This window comes from Miscanthus floridulus, chromosome 12 (genome assembly GCF_019320115.1).
Source record: "Miscanthus floridulus cultivar M001 chromosome 12, ASM1932011v1, whole genome shotgun sequence".
NCBI lineage: Eukaryota > Viridiplantae > Streptophyta > Magnoliopsida > Poales > Poaceae > Miscanthus > Miscanthus floridulus.
Genome location: NC_089591.1, coordinates 16278993 through 16294375, shown reverse-complemented (window position 1 = coordinate 16294375; position 15383 = coordinate 16278993). Strand labels below are relative to the sequence as shown.

General features: G+C 46.0%; 1 protein-coding gene across 1 annotated transcript; it reads right to left on the bottom strand.

Moving 5' to 3' along the window:
• Positions 1–8186: 8186 nt before the first annotated feature.
• LOC136498550 (transcription factor RAX2-like) lies at positions 8187–10962 on the bottom strand. Its single transcript, XM_066494455.1, has 3 exons — positions 10827–10962; positions 9616–9745; positions 8187–9236 (listed from the first exon to the last, which is right to left on the bottom strand). Exons 1-3 carry the CDS (start codon positions 10960–10962, stop codon positions 8462–8464), a joined length of 1041 nt encoding a protein of 346 aa, XP_066350552.1. The 3' UTR covers positions 8187–8461.
• Positions 10963–15383: the final 4421 nt, after the last annotated feature.

Genomic DNA, 15383 nt, shown 5'->3' with positions numbered 1-15383 from the left:
CCTCGGCGCGGCCCGTCCGTCTACTCCCCCGATGCGTGGCTAGGGTTCGTCGTGCGGCTGCCCCCGCCCCATCCTCACCATCCTCTCCGACCTCAACGCCATCTCTCTAGGGTTACCACTCCGTTTCGCCCCATTCACCGCGTATATATCCCCATCCCCGCCGTCTCCCTTCTCAGTTGCTCACCATTCGCTCAACTCCGGCAGCAGGTGCTCATCCCCTCTATTCATCTTTTTTCCTTTTTCCGGTGTTTGTCATTGATTCAAGCCGGCCTAATCCCCTCCCTCTGTGGTTGCTTTCCAGGCGCTATGGATCTGAGTTCTTGAACAAGCAAGTGAATCTGGTTCTCCCCATCGCCCCTCCCTCTATTGTGTTCATCTTGTAACCCTAGGTTCTTGGGGAATAGGTCGATCCCTAATTATTTCGTCTCATACTTGATGCAGGCACAACAGATCTATCATCCCTTGTTTGTTCATCTACTTTTGATTGTGGTGCTATCACCACATCTGTTCGGTATAAGCAATCCTCCTCTTTTGAACCCTCCCCTCCTCCCTATTCTGATTATTGCAGTAGTACTTGATGGATGATGTCGGTGCTATCTAGATCTGTCAATGAAATATATTTCTGAGCTCATGTCTAAGTCAATGATGTTGCTATTTTTGCTCTGAGCATTTGTCCAATGCCAATGATAATTTGTCCATGCTTTTTATGATTTCTTTCAGTAAATCTAAGCACTGTCTAATGCCAAAGATTTTTGTCTATGCCTTGGATGTTTATTTTCAGTTAATCTGAGCACTTGTTCAATGTCAATTATGTCTTTCATATAGTACTAAAGATTGAACAGTAAGCATTGGTTGTTGTTTACCTTGTCCAGGAAATAAAACACACCCTTATTTTCATAGCTTTGTTATGTTGTTGTGCTCATTGCACCTGTGTTGCTTTGGTAGATGGCTTTGGAGGACCAGCGATGACTGTTGATTGCTCAGGCCACTGCTCTTATCACTGCTATGTATGCACTCTTGTTTAGTAGGCTTAGAATGCAACATGATTCAAGGCCTCATATCACTTACGGTCCTTTGAGAATCATGGATGAGGAAAGGCAAAAAAAACTTGGATTTAATTTACAACTGCAATGATATAGAGTGTGTCAACATGCTTCGTATGAGAAGAGCACCTTTTTTAAGTTGTGCCAACTGCTTAGAGAAAGGAACTTGCTCATAGATGCTACCTTCCTTGCTGATGCACTAGAGAGGGAGGATGGGTTAAGGGTTGCACCAGGTAATCAACTACAATGGCTAACTACATAAAATCTACAAATGTATAACACTGAGGCATTGGACTTACGCTATGATGATTTTCATGTGAAAGCAACTGCTACTATTCCAATAATGTTGAACTATGTTTTTCATGTGAATTGAGGCAATGAACAATGTGCAATGATGATTTATTTTTTATGCTACACTTGACTTGAGGCTTTGGACTTATGCTATGATGATTTTTTATGATACTACACTTGAACTGAGGCATTGGACAAATGCAATGATGATTTTTTGTGATTCTACATTTGACCTAAGGCTTTGGACATGAGCAATGATGATTATTTGTTTATGTGATACTTTAACTGAGGCTGGAGGCATGTGCAATGATGTTTATTTATTATTGGCTTAATTTACCTAAGGCTGTAGGCATGTGCTATGATGTTTATTTGTTACTGTCTTAATTTACCTGAGGCTACAGGCATGTACTATGATGTTTATTTGTTACTCTCTTAATTTACCTGAGGTTAGAGACATGTGCAATGATGTTTATTTGATCTTATTACAATCTGAGTGGGGTGTGCCAACTAAACTAGGAGATGGCTGAGGAGATGAATGTTGACATGCTTGCACCTGATGAGCTTGTGTTCCCTGGGATTGGTGCTCCTACTAGGTTTGCTGCTGTTGGGGCAGGTTTGCCTGCTGGGGCTGTGATGTTATTTGTTCAACCAAGGTTGAGGATTCCCACCTAGAGCTGTATGGGGCTGTGATGTTCATGCTTGGATTTGCCTGATGAGGCCACCTTCTTGACAACAAGCCCCAGGGTACTGCTTTTGTGAACATTAATGCAGATCATCATGTGCTGTGGCTGAGAACCTTCTTGGCCAAGCACTATTACAACTGAGCTGCTTGCTGGTCCGTTGGTTGATCCATCTTTTGTGTAGTGCCTGCCCTCTCCTGGTGGTATTTTATATGCATGGTTTGGTGCAGTGGCTGCTCTCTCCTAGTGGATGCATCTGGTCTTCTCTAGTGGCTTCTTTTGTGCATAACTCACTCCTGCTGGGCTTAGTTGTGCAGTTGGCTTACCCATCTCTGTGCAGTTGACATGTTCCTGCATTCTTTTGTGCAGTTAACATGCTACCCTCTACTAACTATGGCTAACTGTGGCTTGTAGTTAGTGACTATATGCCACTACACCCTTGCATTCTTCTTTGGATCAACCTACCTGATACTAGTGTGTGTATTTGCCTTGGCAGTTTGATCATGTGACCCAGCCATTCATTTGAACATCTTATTGTTAACTCTTCTAAGCATATTACCTGCATTCTTCTGAGGACATGTCTGTTGCCTGTGATGTATTTTTCATATAACTGAGCACATGTCTGTTGCCTGTGATGTGTTTTTCATGTAACTGAGCACATGTCTGTTGCCTGTGATGTGTTTTTCATAGAACTGAGCGCATGCCTCTTTGCCAATGATGCTTACACATGCCTCCTGGTGGTATTTTTGTTACTACACTTTATTTTTTGTTACTACACTTTACTTTTTCTGTAGCTATGGCATGGATATGTTGTTCATCGTAGGAAGGAACCTGGTGTGTACTCTAGCTGGGACAAAGCACATGCTCAAGTCGATGGCTTCCAAGGGTAATTGCTACAAAAAAATCAACTCAAGAGAGGAAGCTTTTCAAGCATTCTATGGCCAAGGATAACATGTGAATCCACCTCAGCTCGAACCTGCTGGACATGATCAGTTTCCTCTGCGGCACAATTCATTGGAAGTTAAAGATGTAATAATCGTAGTTCACTTTCATCCCCTCTTATCTTCTTTACTACCGATAATGATGTACTTTTGTGAATTATGACTTGTGATGATGTTCTAAATAATGGTCTTGTGTTTGTGGATGTATATATGTATATTTGTGGCGGTCAGATTCGAATTTGAATTATATATATGTGGTCAGATTTGAATTTGAATTATTTTTTTTTTTGCTGAAAAATCCACTATAGGGGCGGTTCTTGATTGAACCGCCCTTACAAATACACACAGTAGGGACGGCTGATGATACAGCCGCCCTTACAGAAGTCCACTACAGGGGCGGCTGATATTACCAGCCACCCCTACACAGGGCACTATAGGGGCGGCTGAAAACACCAGCCGCCCCTACAGAGGGCACTGCAGGGGTGGTCAAGAAACCGTCCTGACAGAGGCACCCTCTGTAGGAACACCCTGGGAATGGCGGCTAGCGCAGCCGCCCCTACAGAAGCTCTAGAGCCGATCCCTACAGTTAACTTAGTAGTGTCCTAATAGATTTTCTATCCTACAAAATGCCATGTAATATAAATCAGTACTTCAATTCTATTTTTGGGTTTTCTTTAGCTTCTTCCGGGACTCATATTTGACATTCGGTTCTCCCTATCCGGCCGTTCCTTATTTTTCTTATTTAATAATGTCAACATTTTCTTGTGCTCTCCATAGTACAGGAGTCTCTGCATTCTAAAGTAAACAATGTTGTCTCAACACGCGCATTCTAAAAATTTTGTCCACTAACATGTGCAAATGAAACACCATCTTACAGAAAATCCAACATTAATTTAATTGATATATGTTTCGCATAAAATTAAAATTACATATAAATTCTTACTTTTTATAATACTAGTAAAAATGTCCATATATTATGCACCAGAATATACAGTTTGTTGCATGATCACATGGACAATTGAGGCCCAAAAATTGTATTCAGTGATCGACCGCATCATATCTTCCAATATGTCTAATCGGACCCTTACGTTTCATCACAGGCGAACACTGTTATAACTCGAATGAATATAGATCATGAGTTCAGACTATCTGATAAGGAGGGGCATCAGAGTATATTGTAAAAAGGTGAAAAGAAGAAAGTTGAGAGAATGACTTTTATATTAAGGATAGGTTGTACTAATAATATCTCAAAAAAGTTTTTTTAAATACGTAATCAAGATTATGCTAGTATCCAGCAGGACGAGACTACACCTACAAATAGCTAGTCAGCCGTACGTGCCCATAGGGCACCAAATTAAAAGAGTAATCAGGTTTCACCAAATTAACTGTTGCGACAGCGCTAGTTTGAGGACCTTTCATCAGCAGACAGCTGACAGACAAGACATAAGATACAATAAGATGTGCAAGTTGACCAATTTGCGACTGCTAATCCGTAGGATGTGATGATGCAGGACAAGAGACCAGCAGGACCAGCTATAGAAATTTGTATAGAAATTATGATGTGACAGTGCCGGCCTAAAGAAGCGTGAGTTGGCAGTCCATGGTCCTGTACCGGACAAGGAGTGATCTCTTCGGCTTGGGGAAATTAACAATGATCAGTATCAGTAGTATCTCACTGCAAGTCTCTGCAACGATTGTACTAGCATTAGTTTACTGTGATAGCACAGGAGTAATTTATTGTCATATATGCCTCGAATAGTGCTGCTAGCTAGCTCTATATATGTACCATATTACACATCATTACTCACTGATTCGGTAAAACTTTAGCAAGTACGGAGTACATAGTAACCATGGTAAGAAGTGATGTTTCTGGAAACTACACACTCTCTCCATTATAAATTATAAGTCATTTCAGCTTTCTTGCACAGTTAAAGCATCCTTTTGTTTGACCAGTTTTATGTTATAAAAGAATTAACATTTATGATACCAAATAAGTATCATTAGATTCTTTATTAATTATATTTTTTATAATATACCTATTAGATGTCATAAATCTTTGTAATCATCTCTATAATTTTAGTCAAACTTAAGATATTTTGACTCTCCGAAAAAATTGAATGATTTATAATTTGCAATGGAGGGAGTAGATTATATTGAGACCCAAATTGACTAAAGATGAATCAACCAATTTTCTCATGTTTCTTTTACAGCCTGTTCGCTGGTTGATTTCTGGGCTGATAAACCCGACTGGTGTTGGTTTGTTGTGAGAGGAAAATATTGTATCATGGCTGATAAGCCTTGGCTGAAACCTAATATGATGTTTGCATTTCTCATGGGGATAGATAGATAGATAGATAGATAGATAGATAGATAGATAGATAGATAGACAAGTATCAATAACAAATGAAATAAAATAAGATTATTTGTAGACATGCAAATCGGAGCAAGCAGCAGCATAACGTCGTCGACGACAAAGAGACGGATATCCCTCACACTGTTTGTTGGACAAAATGTCTGTCCAACCATGTATGATGCTGAGGCACTGCACTAAATCTCTATAACTACAATATACGGATTGTCAATGTCTACTCGGTAGGACCAAAATCTTCTTGCAATCCATGACTACCCGATGTAGAAAAGGAAATTCCCCCAACCCCAGCATGGCTGCTCTGCCCGACTCTATCCTGCGCTCCTCCCTCATAGGTTCCTTCGGGTCTTTCCATGCATGGATGCATGCACGTGCACCCTGCTCCAACATGTAGCCGCAATATTCTTATCTTTTCGGCAAATCCAAAAAGCACAGATCACGAAAAAAATCAACAATAAGGGAAATGTTAACGTCCACCGGCAGGACGTTGTTGTGCCCGATTGCATGCACCCCAGCATGGTCATTCTAATAAACATCCTGTTAGTTGCTGACAATTTTCTGAGAATGTTTATGAAACTAGAATAGTCTCCCTTTGCATGATCGGTTATCGAGACCATAATGTTTATAATTACATTTTTCATTATACCATGGTCAACTACTCAACTGGAAGCTAAATGTGCTCTTTTTCTTTTTCTTTCTATCTCTGCAACATGACAATGCTTTAGATTTAGTGCATTTTGGATAGTTCAGAGTGAGCTCATTTGTTTGAACAAGAACATATGTCGTGCTGTTTGGGTAATTTATAGTGAGTTTGTTTGGTTTTAGTCCATCTATTTTGGTTGGAATTTTGAGCTTTATGTACTGCCTGATGATCGCCAATTCAGTCCTCATCCTGCCATGCAAACCACATTTCATTTCTTTTACCCACAAAATTTGCTCGTACATAGGTATTGGGCATGAAAAAACTAAGTGGAACAAAACTTTTTTTCTGAACACCTGTTGCTATTTACTTGCAACTTCATAGAGTTGCCTTGATGATATGCAAATACGGGTCGCTCGTGTCATCTTAATAGGTCCGTTGGGACAGCAGCCACAAACAACACCTAATGATCGAAGCACGATAGGAAACTGGTTGTTGAGGCCTCCCCTTAGGGAAAGGCTCCGATGACTGTAATAAGTCTTCTCTGCTGAAATTGATTTTAATCCAAACTTGTGATCACTGGCAAATTGGTAGTTGTTAATATAACTCATCTGCCCCGGCTATTGCAACCACCTCTAAAACACAAAAGATTCAGCCATGTTTTTCTATGGTTGGGGATGGGTAGGTTTGAAATCTATGGTGTTGTTTAGATCCTCATTTTTTTGTCAACTTTTTCAGGTACTAAAGTTACTTTGTTTCGAAGACAAGGAAGTTCAATTCTCTGCCCCTAGCCCTCCTAAACCTAAGAAGAAAGCGACAAATGATATATTCACAAAGAATATCGTATATAAAGAGGTTCTAACTCCATAAAAGAGGTAATGCATCACATGTTGATACATATTTTTTTAGATATCAAATGGTACTTTAACTTTAAAAATTAACAAACAACTTATATGCAGGATACTTCTAACTACAGCTTCAGTCATCTGCATACTTCAGCTGTAAGAAGTCAGACGCCGCATCTTGGACTAGAAAATCTTCTAGATCATCATTGATTGGTGACCAACTGCAGCTTGGTATTCGTGCAAAGCACGTTCTCTTAGTCGAACTATTGAGATATTAGATTCTTAATTATAGAATAGATTCTAAAACATGTATTGTGAAACACAAACTTGTTATGATTATCTTTCCGTAGCACTTGATTACTAAAGAAGTGCAAGCTTATCTTTCGCGCATCGTAGGCATGAAGTGATGCGACAATTGAAGTTGTTGTTTCAGTTTTGCATTCAAATTTAGAGTTATATTTTAACTATCTATCTTTCGTGAAGACATATGTAATATTGATTAGAACATTATGATTACGGTATCTATTTTAGATAATAGTATAACGCACGCTCATACATATGTTATCGTGGTATTATGTGTTCCCGTTGCAGCGGACGGTCATTTACCTTTAAAAAAAAACCCTGGCGGCCGGGCGGGAATCTTTTGCTCTCCCGGCCCTGATGCATGGTCGATCTCAGTCCGGTGGAAATGGAATCTTTCGCATCGCGAGCGCTAAACAATGCGGATGTCTGACAGACAAGGCACGTTTCTTGCGGCCGTACAGACGTAGTGGACTAGCAATGCACGCCGGACAACGAACGCGGCCGGCAGGCAGGCAGGACTCTCGCCCCTACTAGTAGTAGTAGCTTATTACGGCCTCCACCGTACCCCCATGTGCATGTCGTCGTCAATCATGCTAGCTACCTCATGCATGCATGCACACGTCCCGCGCTACAACTCACAAGATGTAGTACGTTGTTCCCACATGCACTTTTGCCTGCAGTCGTCCTCGCTCCCTCCGATCCTGTGCCACAGCAGCAAGCAACAAATCTTACTAGCTTTAGTGCCCAACAGAGTTCAAGATCGTCGTCCAAGCATCACATCAGGCACAGTAGGAGGAAGAAATGGTCACAGCATGCATGCATGCATGCAGATATCATCAGCAATCCAGCTGCACTACCAAGTGATGAAGTGTACCACCATCATGCATGCTCCATGCATGGTGGTGCCCAGAATCCCAGTCCAAAGAAAGCGAGAAACTGTAACAAGTTTAACGTTTTGCACAGTGTACCTCATGCATGCTCTGAAGCTCATGACATTATACCTCTGGTGAGAAAAAAGAGAGACAAGTACAACAGCAATACAGTATATAGGAGGGGGAGGAGGATGAGGAGGAGGTGAGGCCGGGCAGAATCTGGATCCCATGTCACGGTCACATACACAGCCTGTAACACGCACGCACGCACGCAACTTCCTGCACGTGTTTGCAGCCATGACACAGGGGTAATTAAGGTGCCCAAACACACACACACGCACGATCACTAGTACACTACACGGTAAAATCAGAAGAAGATGAAAAAATACAGCAGTAAAATTAAACACACACCTTGTCGTCGTTGATCATCAATCACTTCTCCCTGTATTGTCCATCTGATCTCAGCAGTCAATGCAATTTACATCATCGTCACCTTCCCTTGAGAGGCGCCGCCGCCGAACCCTTCCATTCCGCCGTCCTCATGGCCGCCGTGCAAACTACCGGCGGCGGTTGTGCTCATGAGCAGCTGCTTGATCTCCTCGTAGTTGTACTCCACCGGCACCTGCTGATGGGCCTGCTGGTGAGCATCTTGCAGCTGATGAAGAAGCAGCCTGCTGTCATGCTCCATGCTACTGCCGCCATTGTTGTAGCCGAATAAGTAGCCGTCGAAGCTCAGCTCCTTGCCATGGCCATGGCCGCCGAACTGCGGCGGCTGCTGGCTGTGCGCGCCGCCGTCCGACGAGCTGCAGCTCTGCTGGTCGCTGCCGAACACGATCATGCTGCCGCTCTCCTCCTTCACCACTTGCTGCAGGTGGTGCTGAAACTGCTGCTGCTGCTGCGCGTGCAGCAGTGACGACGGGGCGTTTGTTGGGATGCCAAGGCCTGCACCGGTGCTTAGCATGTAGTCCTGGGGCGTCTGCGGCAGTGCTAGTGCGGGGATGATGGGGTCGTGGTGGAGGGCTCCGCCGGCGCCTGAGAAGAAGCTGTTGTAGGTGGCCTGGGGTAAGGAGGGTGACGACGTGTGCTGGAGCATCAGGTTGAGGCCGGGCGAGTGGTGGTGGTGCTGCCGCGGCGCGCGGTGAGGGTGTGGGGCGGCGGTGGAGCCGAGGAGCTTCTTCTTCAGCTTGGTGTTCCAGTAGTTCTTGATGTCGTTGTCGGTGCGCCCGGGCAGCTGCGACGCAATGATCGACCACCTGAGATAGATTTGTAACAGGCAGCTGATGAATTGATCATGCACATTCTCGATTCTTTTTTTTTTTTTGGTTTCGTTGTTCCCTTGTGCTAGCTTTGCTCATGCTACCTAGCTAGCTCAAAATAGAGAGTTTGTGTGTAATATACAACGAGAAAAAGGTAGCTAGATCATCTTCAAGAAGAATGAAAGTTAAATCTAGCTTCCTTCCGAAGTCTGAACAGGTTAATTAGCTAGTAATTTTGCATATGTTTCTACATTGAGATACTTGGATGTAAGCAGAAAGGATCATTAATGTGTGTGGACTTTTGGGTCATAGTAATGGTAAAGGAAGGAGTTAGTCCAGAACAGATAGGACCATATATCCAGTTCTTTTCACCCACCTGCTTCCTATACTTGCATACATGCTGCAGATGACCCTGTCTTCGTTCTCAGTGAACTCCCCATGTTTAATGTTAGGCCTCAGGTAGTTTAACCATCTAAGCCTACAGCTCTTGCCACATCTCCTTAATCCTACAATCACAATAACAAAATCCATTACAAATTAAACTTGGAGTAGTCCAAGTTGAAATTTCTTGAAATTTATTGTTTGATGAACACAGGCAAGATGATAGAAAGTAGCATGCAATTATGGGAATGATACGAAATTATCACATGGAAACTTGTATGACAAGCCTTCTTCGGTTAGGAACCTGGGACTTTGACTTGCCAGTTGCTACTACAATTAAGAGTCCTGCTATAGTCGCATGATACCTAACTGCAAGACTAGCTAGGGACATCACTGGTCCTAAAAACATAAAGAGTGCAACGATCCTTGTCGGAATACTCCACATCCAAGGAAATGGTCAGTCAAAAACTGAAAGACGAAGATCGACATAACCGAAAATACACTAGGGCTTATTTCTATTTTTATTTAAAATGAGATATACTCCAATTCCATTGAACAACGGAAATCATCACAGAGTTTATTTTGGGTAGGGTGAAAGAGGTGAGCCATATTAGCATAGCGAGATTGTAAATAGAGGACAAAGAGCGCCTGTCTCGGACCCAAACACTTACACCCACATGATCCAAGGGCTCATGTCTCTAAATCATCAGGAGACCGGGAAAGATACAAATCAATTACTGGTACATGCATAGCAAACACATGTTTAATCCTAGAGGGTACGCAGAAGGAAGTTATGATGATCCTGACTAAAAGGGCATCCAAATTCGAAAATAGTGAAGCAAGTAAATCTTGAAGATTAATAGAATGCTAGAGGAGGGGCGGGGAAGAGGGAGAAAATCTTTTGCTCTGATAGCATTGTTGTAATAAATTCATGAGAGAAAGCATATATATGTTTTCCTTCTCTCTTGTTTTTCTTCGAAACAAGATGTCTCAGAACACTCCTAATAAAGAGTGATCCCAAACAGATCAAAGGAAAAGAACATAAAAAAGGAAAACAAATTGGAAAAACAGGACATCGATCAGCAATTCAGCATCAAGAATCTAGACTGTTTAGATTCAGACTCAACTGATAACAGCATGAAATCCCCAAATTGAACAAGCTGCATCTATGTATATGTAGCTTGACAAATCATGTATATATAGTACCTGCTTTTTGAGGAAGAGCGATCCAATTCCCACCGGTGCCGTGCTTCTCCATGAACTCCTTGAGCTTGGCATCCTCCTGTGAAGACCATGGCCCTTTCTTCACATTGTTCTTGTCGCAGCACGGAGCCCTCCCCATGAGGTTGCAGCAAAGCGATGTGCCCGGAGACGAAGCTGAAAGCAACACCTAGCTACCAAATCCCACTGCTCCTAACCTTTTTTGCTAATTTTCTAGCTGCCTGCCCAGGCAGCTTGCTCTGTGCTATCTAGCTAGATGACATAGCAAGGAACACTGCCCTTTGTTGAGAGGCACAGAAAGCAAGAAGCCAGAGAAAGAGGAGACAGCACAAGGCAACAAAGAGCGCACAAAAAATATATAAGACTGATGAGAGAGACAGTTAGGCTGATGAGCTGCAGAGAGAGAGAGAGAGAGGGGGGGGGGGGGGGGGGGGGGGGGGGGGGGGGGGCGGGTAAGAAGTCAATGTGTGGGATAGTATATAGTATATGTGTTTGGTTGCAATCACTCTGCTTGATGGTTAGCACCAGAGGGAAAAAGGTTGTCTAGTTTGATTATAGGAGAGCCTAGCCTTGCCTTACCCCACGACAGCCCTGTCTTTTCTGTAAACAAAGTACACTTGCACATGGAATCGCCCAAGGCGCGTGTTTGTTTGCAGGTAGCCTGGCACCGGATGGCATCAGGCCGTATAGTGAATCACTGAAGTATGTATACGATCGTGTTTCGAGTAAGCACCGACGATAAAATTTGTATATTACGCATCTAACTCGGATGGTGCGCTAAGAAGACATAAGGTTTATACTAGTTCGGGCATAATATCTCTACGTCTAGTTCGTGGTTGTTGCTCGCGTTATTAGCACTGAAAGTTCGTAGTAGGGGTTACAAACAGTCGAGAGAGGGACATGTTCCAAGTCTCTAGTGGTGTGTTGTGATGAATTCCGATTGGTTCGGATGTGTTCGGATCGAGTGTTTGTTGTGCGATGGACCGTCTTTTTGATGCCCCTTAGTGGAGTGCCCTGCCTCCCCTTTTATAGGTCAAGAGAAAGCATGGGTTACAACGGGAGAAAAGAGAAGAACGAGAGGGAGAGAAAGTCCTTCAGGGGCGCCGGACCTTTCCTTTCCTTTATGCGGGCCCCGCTGACACGGCCGGTGGTGACAGGGACAGCCCCACGTCGAGCGCATGTCTGCCTGATGATGCCATGCCCTGGTGTTGTCAGCGGGTCGTGACGTTCTATCTCGCCCCGATGGGCGACGCGACGACCCAGCGTGCTGATCAGCGACCATATAGGGAGTAGGCAGCACAGTGACCACGCGTCCGTCATTGTGGGCGATGTGAGTCCCCTGGAATGACATGTCGTGTTGAGACATGACTGTTCCCTGCACGATGCCAGAAGTTTATCCTTGGGTTCTACTTTCTGGCCTGTAGTGGTTGGCGGCGACCTGAGATTCCATCAGGAGACGTGCCCGAGTGATCGGGCGAGGCGAAGCCAGCCCTCAGATATTAGGCGAGGTGGAGCCAGCCCTCAGACATCGGGTGAGGCAGAGCCAGCCTACAGACGTCGGGCGAGGCGAAGTCTGCCCTCAGATGTCGGGCGCGGAGCCTGTTCTCAGACATCGAGCGAGGCGGAGTCCGCCTTCAGATGTCGAGCGAGGCGGAGCCTGCCCTCAGACGTCGGGTGAGGCTAAGCCAACCCTCAGACATCGAGCGAGGCGGAGCCTGCCCTTAGACGTCGGATGAGGCAGAGCCCAACCCTCGAGGGTCGGGCAAGATGGAGCCCGCGGCCTCAGTATCCACCGAGGCGGAGACCACCCTCGGGGGTTGAACGAGGCAGAGCCCTTGGCCTCAGTGGTCGAACAAGGCGAAGCCCAGCAAGAGGTGTAGTCGCACTCTTGACCGCTCGAATGGATCAACGTTGATGGTTATTAGCTCCTCCTCTTCGGGTACCCTAGTATTGGTCCCCGACAGTAGCCTCCAAGCCCCCGGGCGATTCGGGTAGAATCACCTGGGGGATTTTTTGACTTACCGGTGGGTGCGCGTGAGCACACCCAGTGGGTGTAGCCCCCGAGCCTGTGGAGGAGTAGAATACTCCTTCGAAGGTTTTTCCTAAAGGGATGGCTCTAAGGGCCCTGGCCTTCTTTTGTCACCCACGGCATGGACGGAGATTCCTTCTTGCCGAGGTCGGACCCTTTGTGGGTATGGCTATGATATTTGGTGGTTCGTTAGCTGGATAGTTTGATTGGGGTCCCGGCATCCCATTCGCGGGGATCTGGCTAGGGTCAGCCTGGCTGAGCTTCAATCATGGGCTGAGATGCCCATGGCGCTCGTGTGCCTGTGTACTGGCCGCTTACGGGCCCATCCCTTTCCATCCCTTATCTTAAGGCTGTCTGGAGCGGCTGTCGAACCCGTCGACGGGCCAACCTTCGAACTCCTAGGCCTAGCCAGGCCATAGAGGTGTTTTTTGATCTATATTCCTTTTATTTGTGACGAGTCGTGGCTCACCCAGAGAGGCAAAATGTCCGATAAGTTTCCTGAGGGAAAGGATAGGGATTACGTGCGCATATCCTGCAGTGTGACGTTGTGGCAGATCGTAGTAGGCATAGAGATCTAGGCAGATGGTTGGGTTCCTCGCATCCGTCGCCCCAATAAAACCAAAAGGGTCCGCCCCTTGGGTTTCATACCTTGCCTTCTTGCCTTTGCATCTGCAACCGCTGCCGCCATTCGCCTAGGCTTCCTACATCCATGTCCATGCCATCGTTGAGCTCATATCCACCCACCCCCATCTTCCAATGGATCCGTGGTGCCGCTCTAACATCACCTTCCAGCGTATGGAGGGCCTTGTCCATCGTGGCCTTCTCCGTGCGTGGACCTCGGGCGAGGAGTGGTTGTTGCCCAGTGAGGAGGAGATGCCATCACCGCCCGATGGCTATGTGGTGTCTTTCACGCACTTCCATGAGCGCAGATTTGCTACCCCTGCTCACAGATTTCTTCTGGGGATACTGCACTACTACAAGATCAAGTTGTAGCACCTCAATCCCAATGGGATCCAGCACATGATAGCGCTCGTCGCCCTGTGTGAGGGATTCCTGGGGATCAGTCCCCACTTCGATCTATGGTGGCACTTCTTCGCCATAACCCTCTAGAAGAAGTGGGAGAAGGGAGGCAGGCAGGAGCTGCATACGCCGATGGGATGCGCCGGCATCCACCTCCAAAACAACTGGGTTGGTGAGTACCCATCAATGCGGCTCTCGACCTCTAATAAAGGGTGGCATTCACAGTGGTTCTATCTCAAGAACGACGCCGATGCCCCCTTGCCAGAATTTACCAAACGCCTAATCGAGGAGGCCCCAGAATCATGGAGGAAGTGGGCTGTCCAGAGAAGGACAAAAAGAAGATTTGGGACCACCTTGCCACCATCCGCATCCTAAAGGAGAGCGGCTTGAAGGGGTCAGGCATTATCAAGGCCTACCACGTGAGGAGGGTGGCGCCGTTGAAGAGGCGGGCGCTTCCACTGTATGCGATGGCGCCTGAGGCATCATTCGCTGGGACGGCGCTCACCGAGGGAGCGCTCTCCCCCTCCAAAGTCGTGTGACTCATTAAGGAGGTGATGGAGCCTTCATAGGACGACACCGACGTCCCCTTGACTTTGTGTACCTGGTGTCGATCCATCCTCTGATGTGGCCAGAACCAGGCTATGTCATCTTCGTAAGTTTCCTCTCCTCATGCCTCCTCTTCAATTGATCTCTCGACCTCTTGATACTAACATTGAGATGGGGGGACCAGCCAAGGGACCTTGTCCTCGTAGATCACCTGGCTCCATTGCTGAGGGATTCGTCCGTGAGGGTGGCGAATCGCACCAAGGGTGAGCAGCTTAGGAAGGCGAAGGAGGACAAGAGGAAGAAGAGGCAGCAGAAGCTGCAGGCGCGGGAGCGAGGGGAGGACACCAAAAGTGATGACGATGATGATGAGGAAGACAACGATGAGGTAGTCGACAACATCAAGTGGGATGACCTGGAGAGCGAGGGTGTGCTAATAGGTATCCGCTCATCCTTGCAGGAGTCAGGACCCTTCTTGTTTCATGGAGGGGAGGGTGTGTCCATGGGGCTGGTGGAGATAGGCTAGACCGTTGGCTTGCCCCAGGAGCCAATAGGGGTAGACAGATCTACTGCCGTGCTCGAGGGGCCAGCGGAGGCAGGTGGCTCCGCTGTCGCACATCAAGATGCAAGGGGAGTGAGCCCCTCTGCCTGAGAGCAGGGGGCGGGCTCAAAATGACCTTGCCCCAACAAGGCAGAGCAGATGTCTAGGGGTTCACCCCCTAAACGTATCTGCCGCCCAACAACACCGATGTAAGTCACTAGCTCCTCTATTTTTGTCTATTTTTATCACGACTTATTCTTTTTGTTCCTTGTAGTGTCATGAGGTGGCGTAATCCTTTGGCACTAGCGCCAAAGAAGAGCGTCACCCTTCAAGCAGGGTGGCAACCATTGGTTGGCGTCGCACCCATTTTGGTCAGGAGCGGCGCCAGTGTGACCGCGGCGCCAACCAA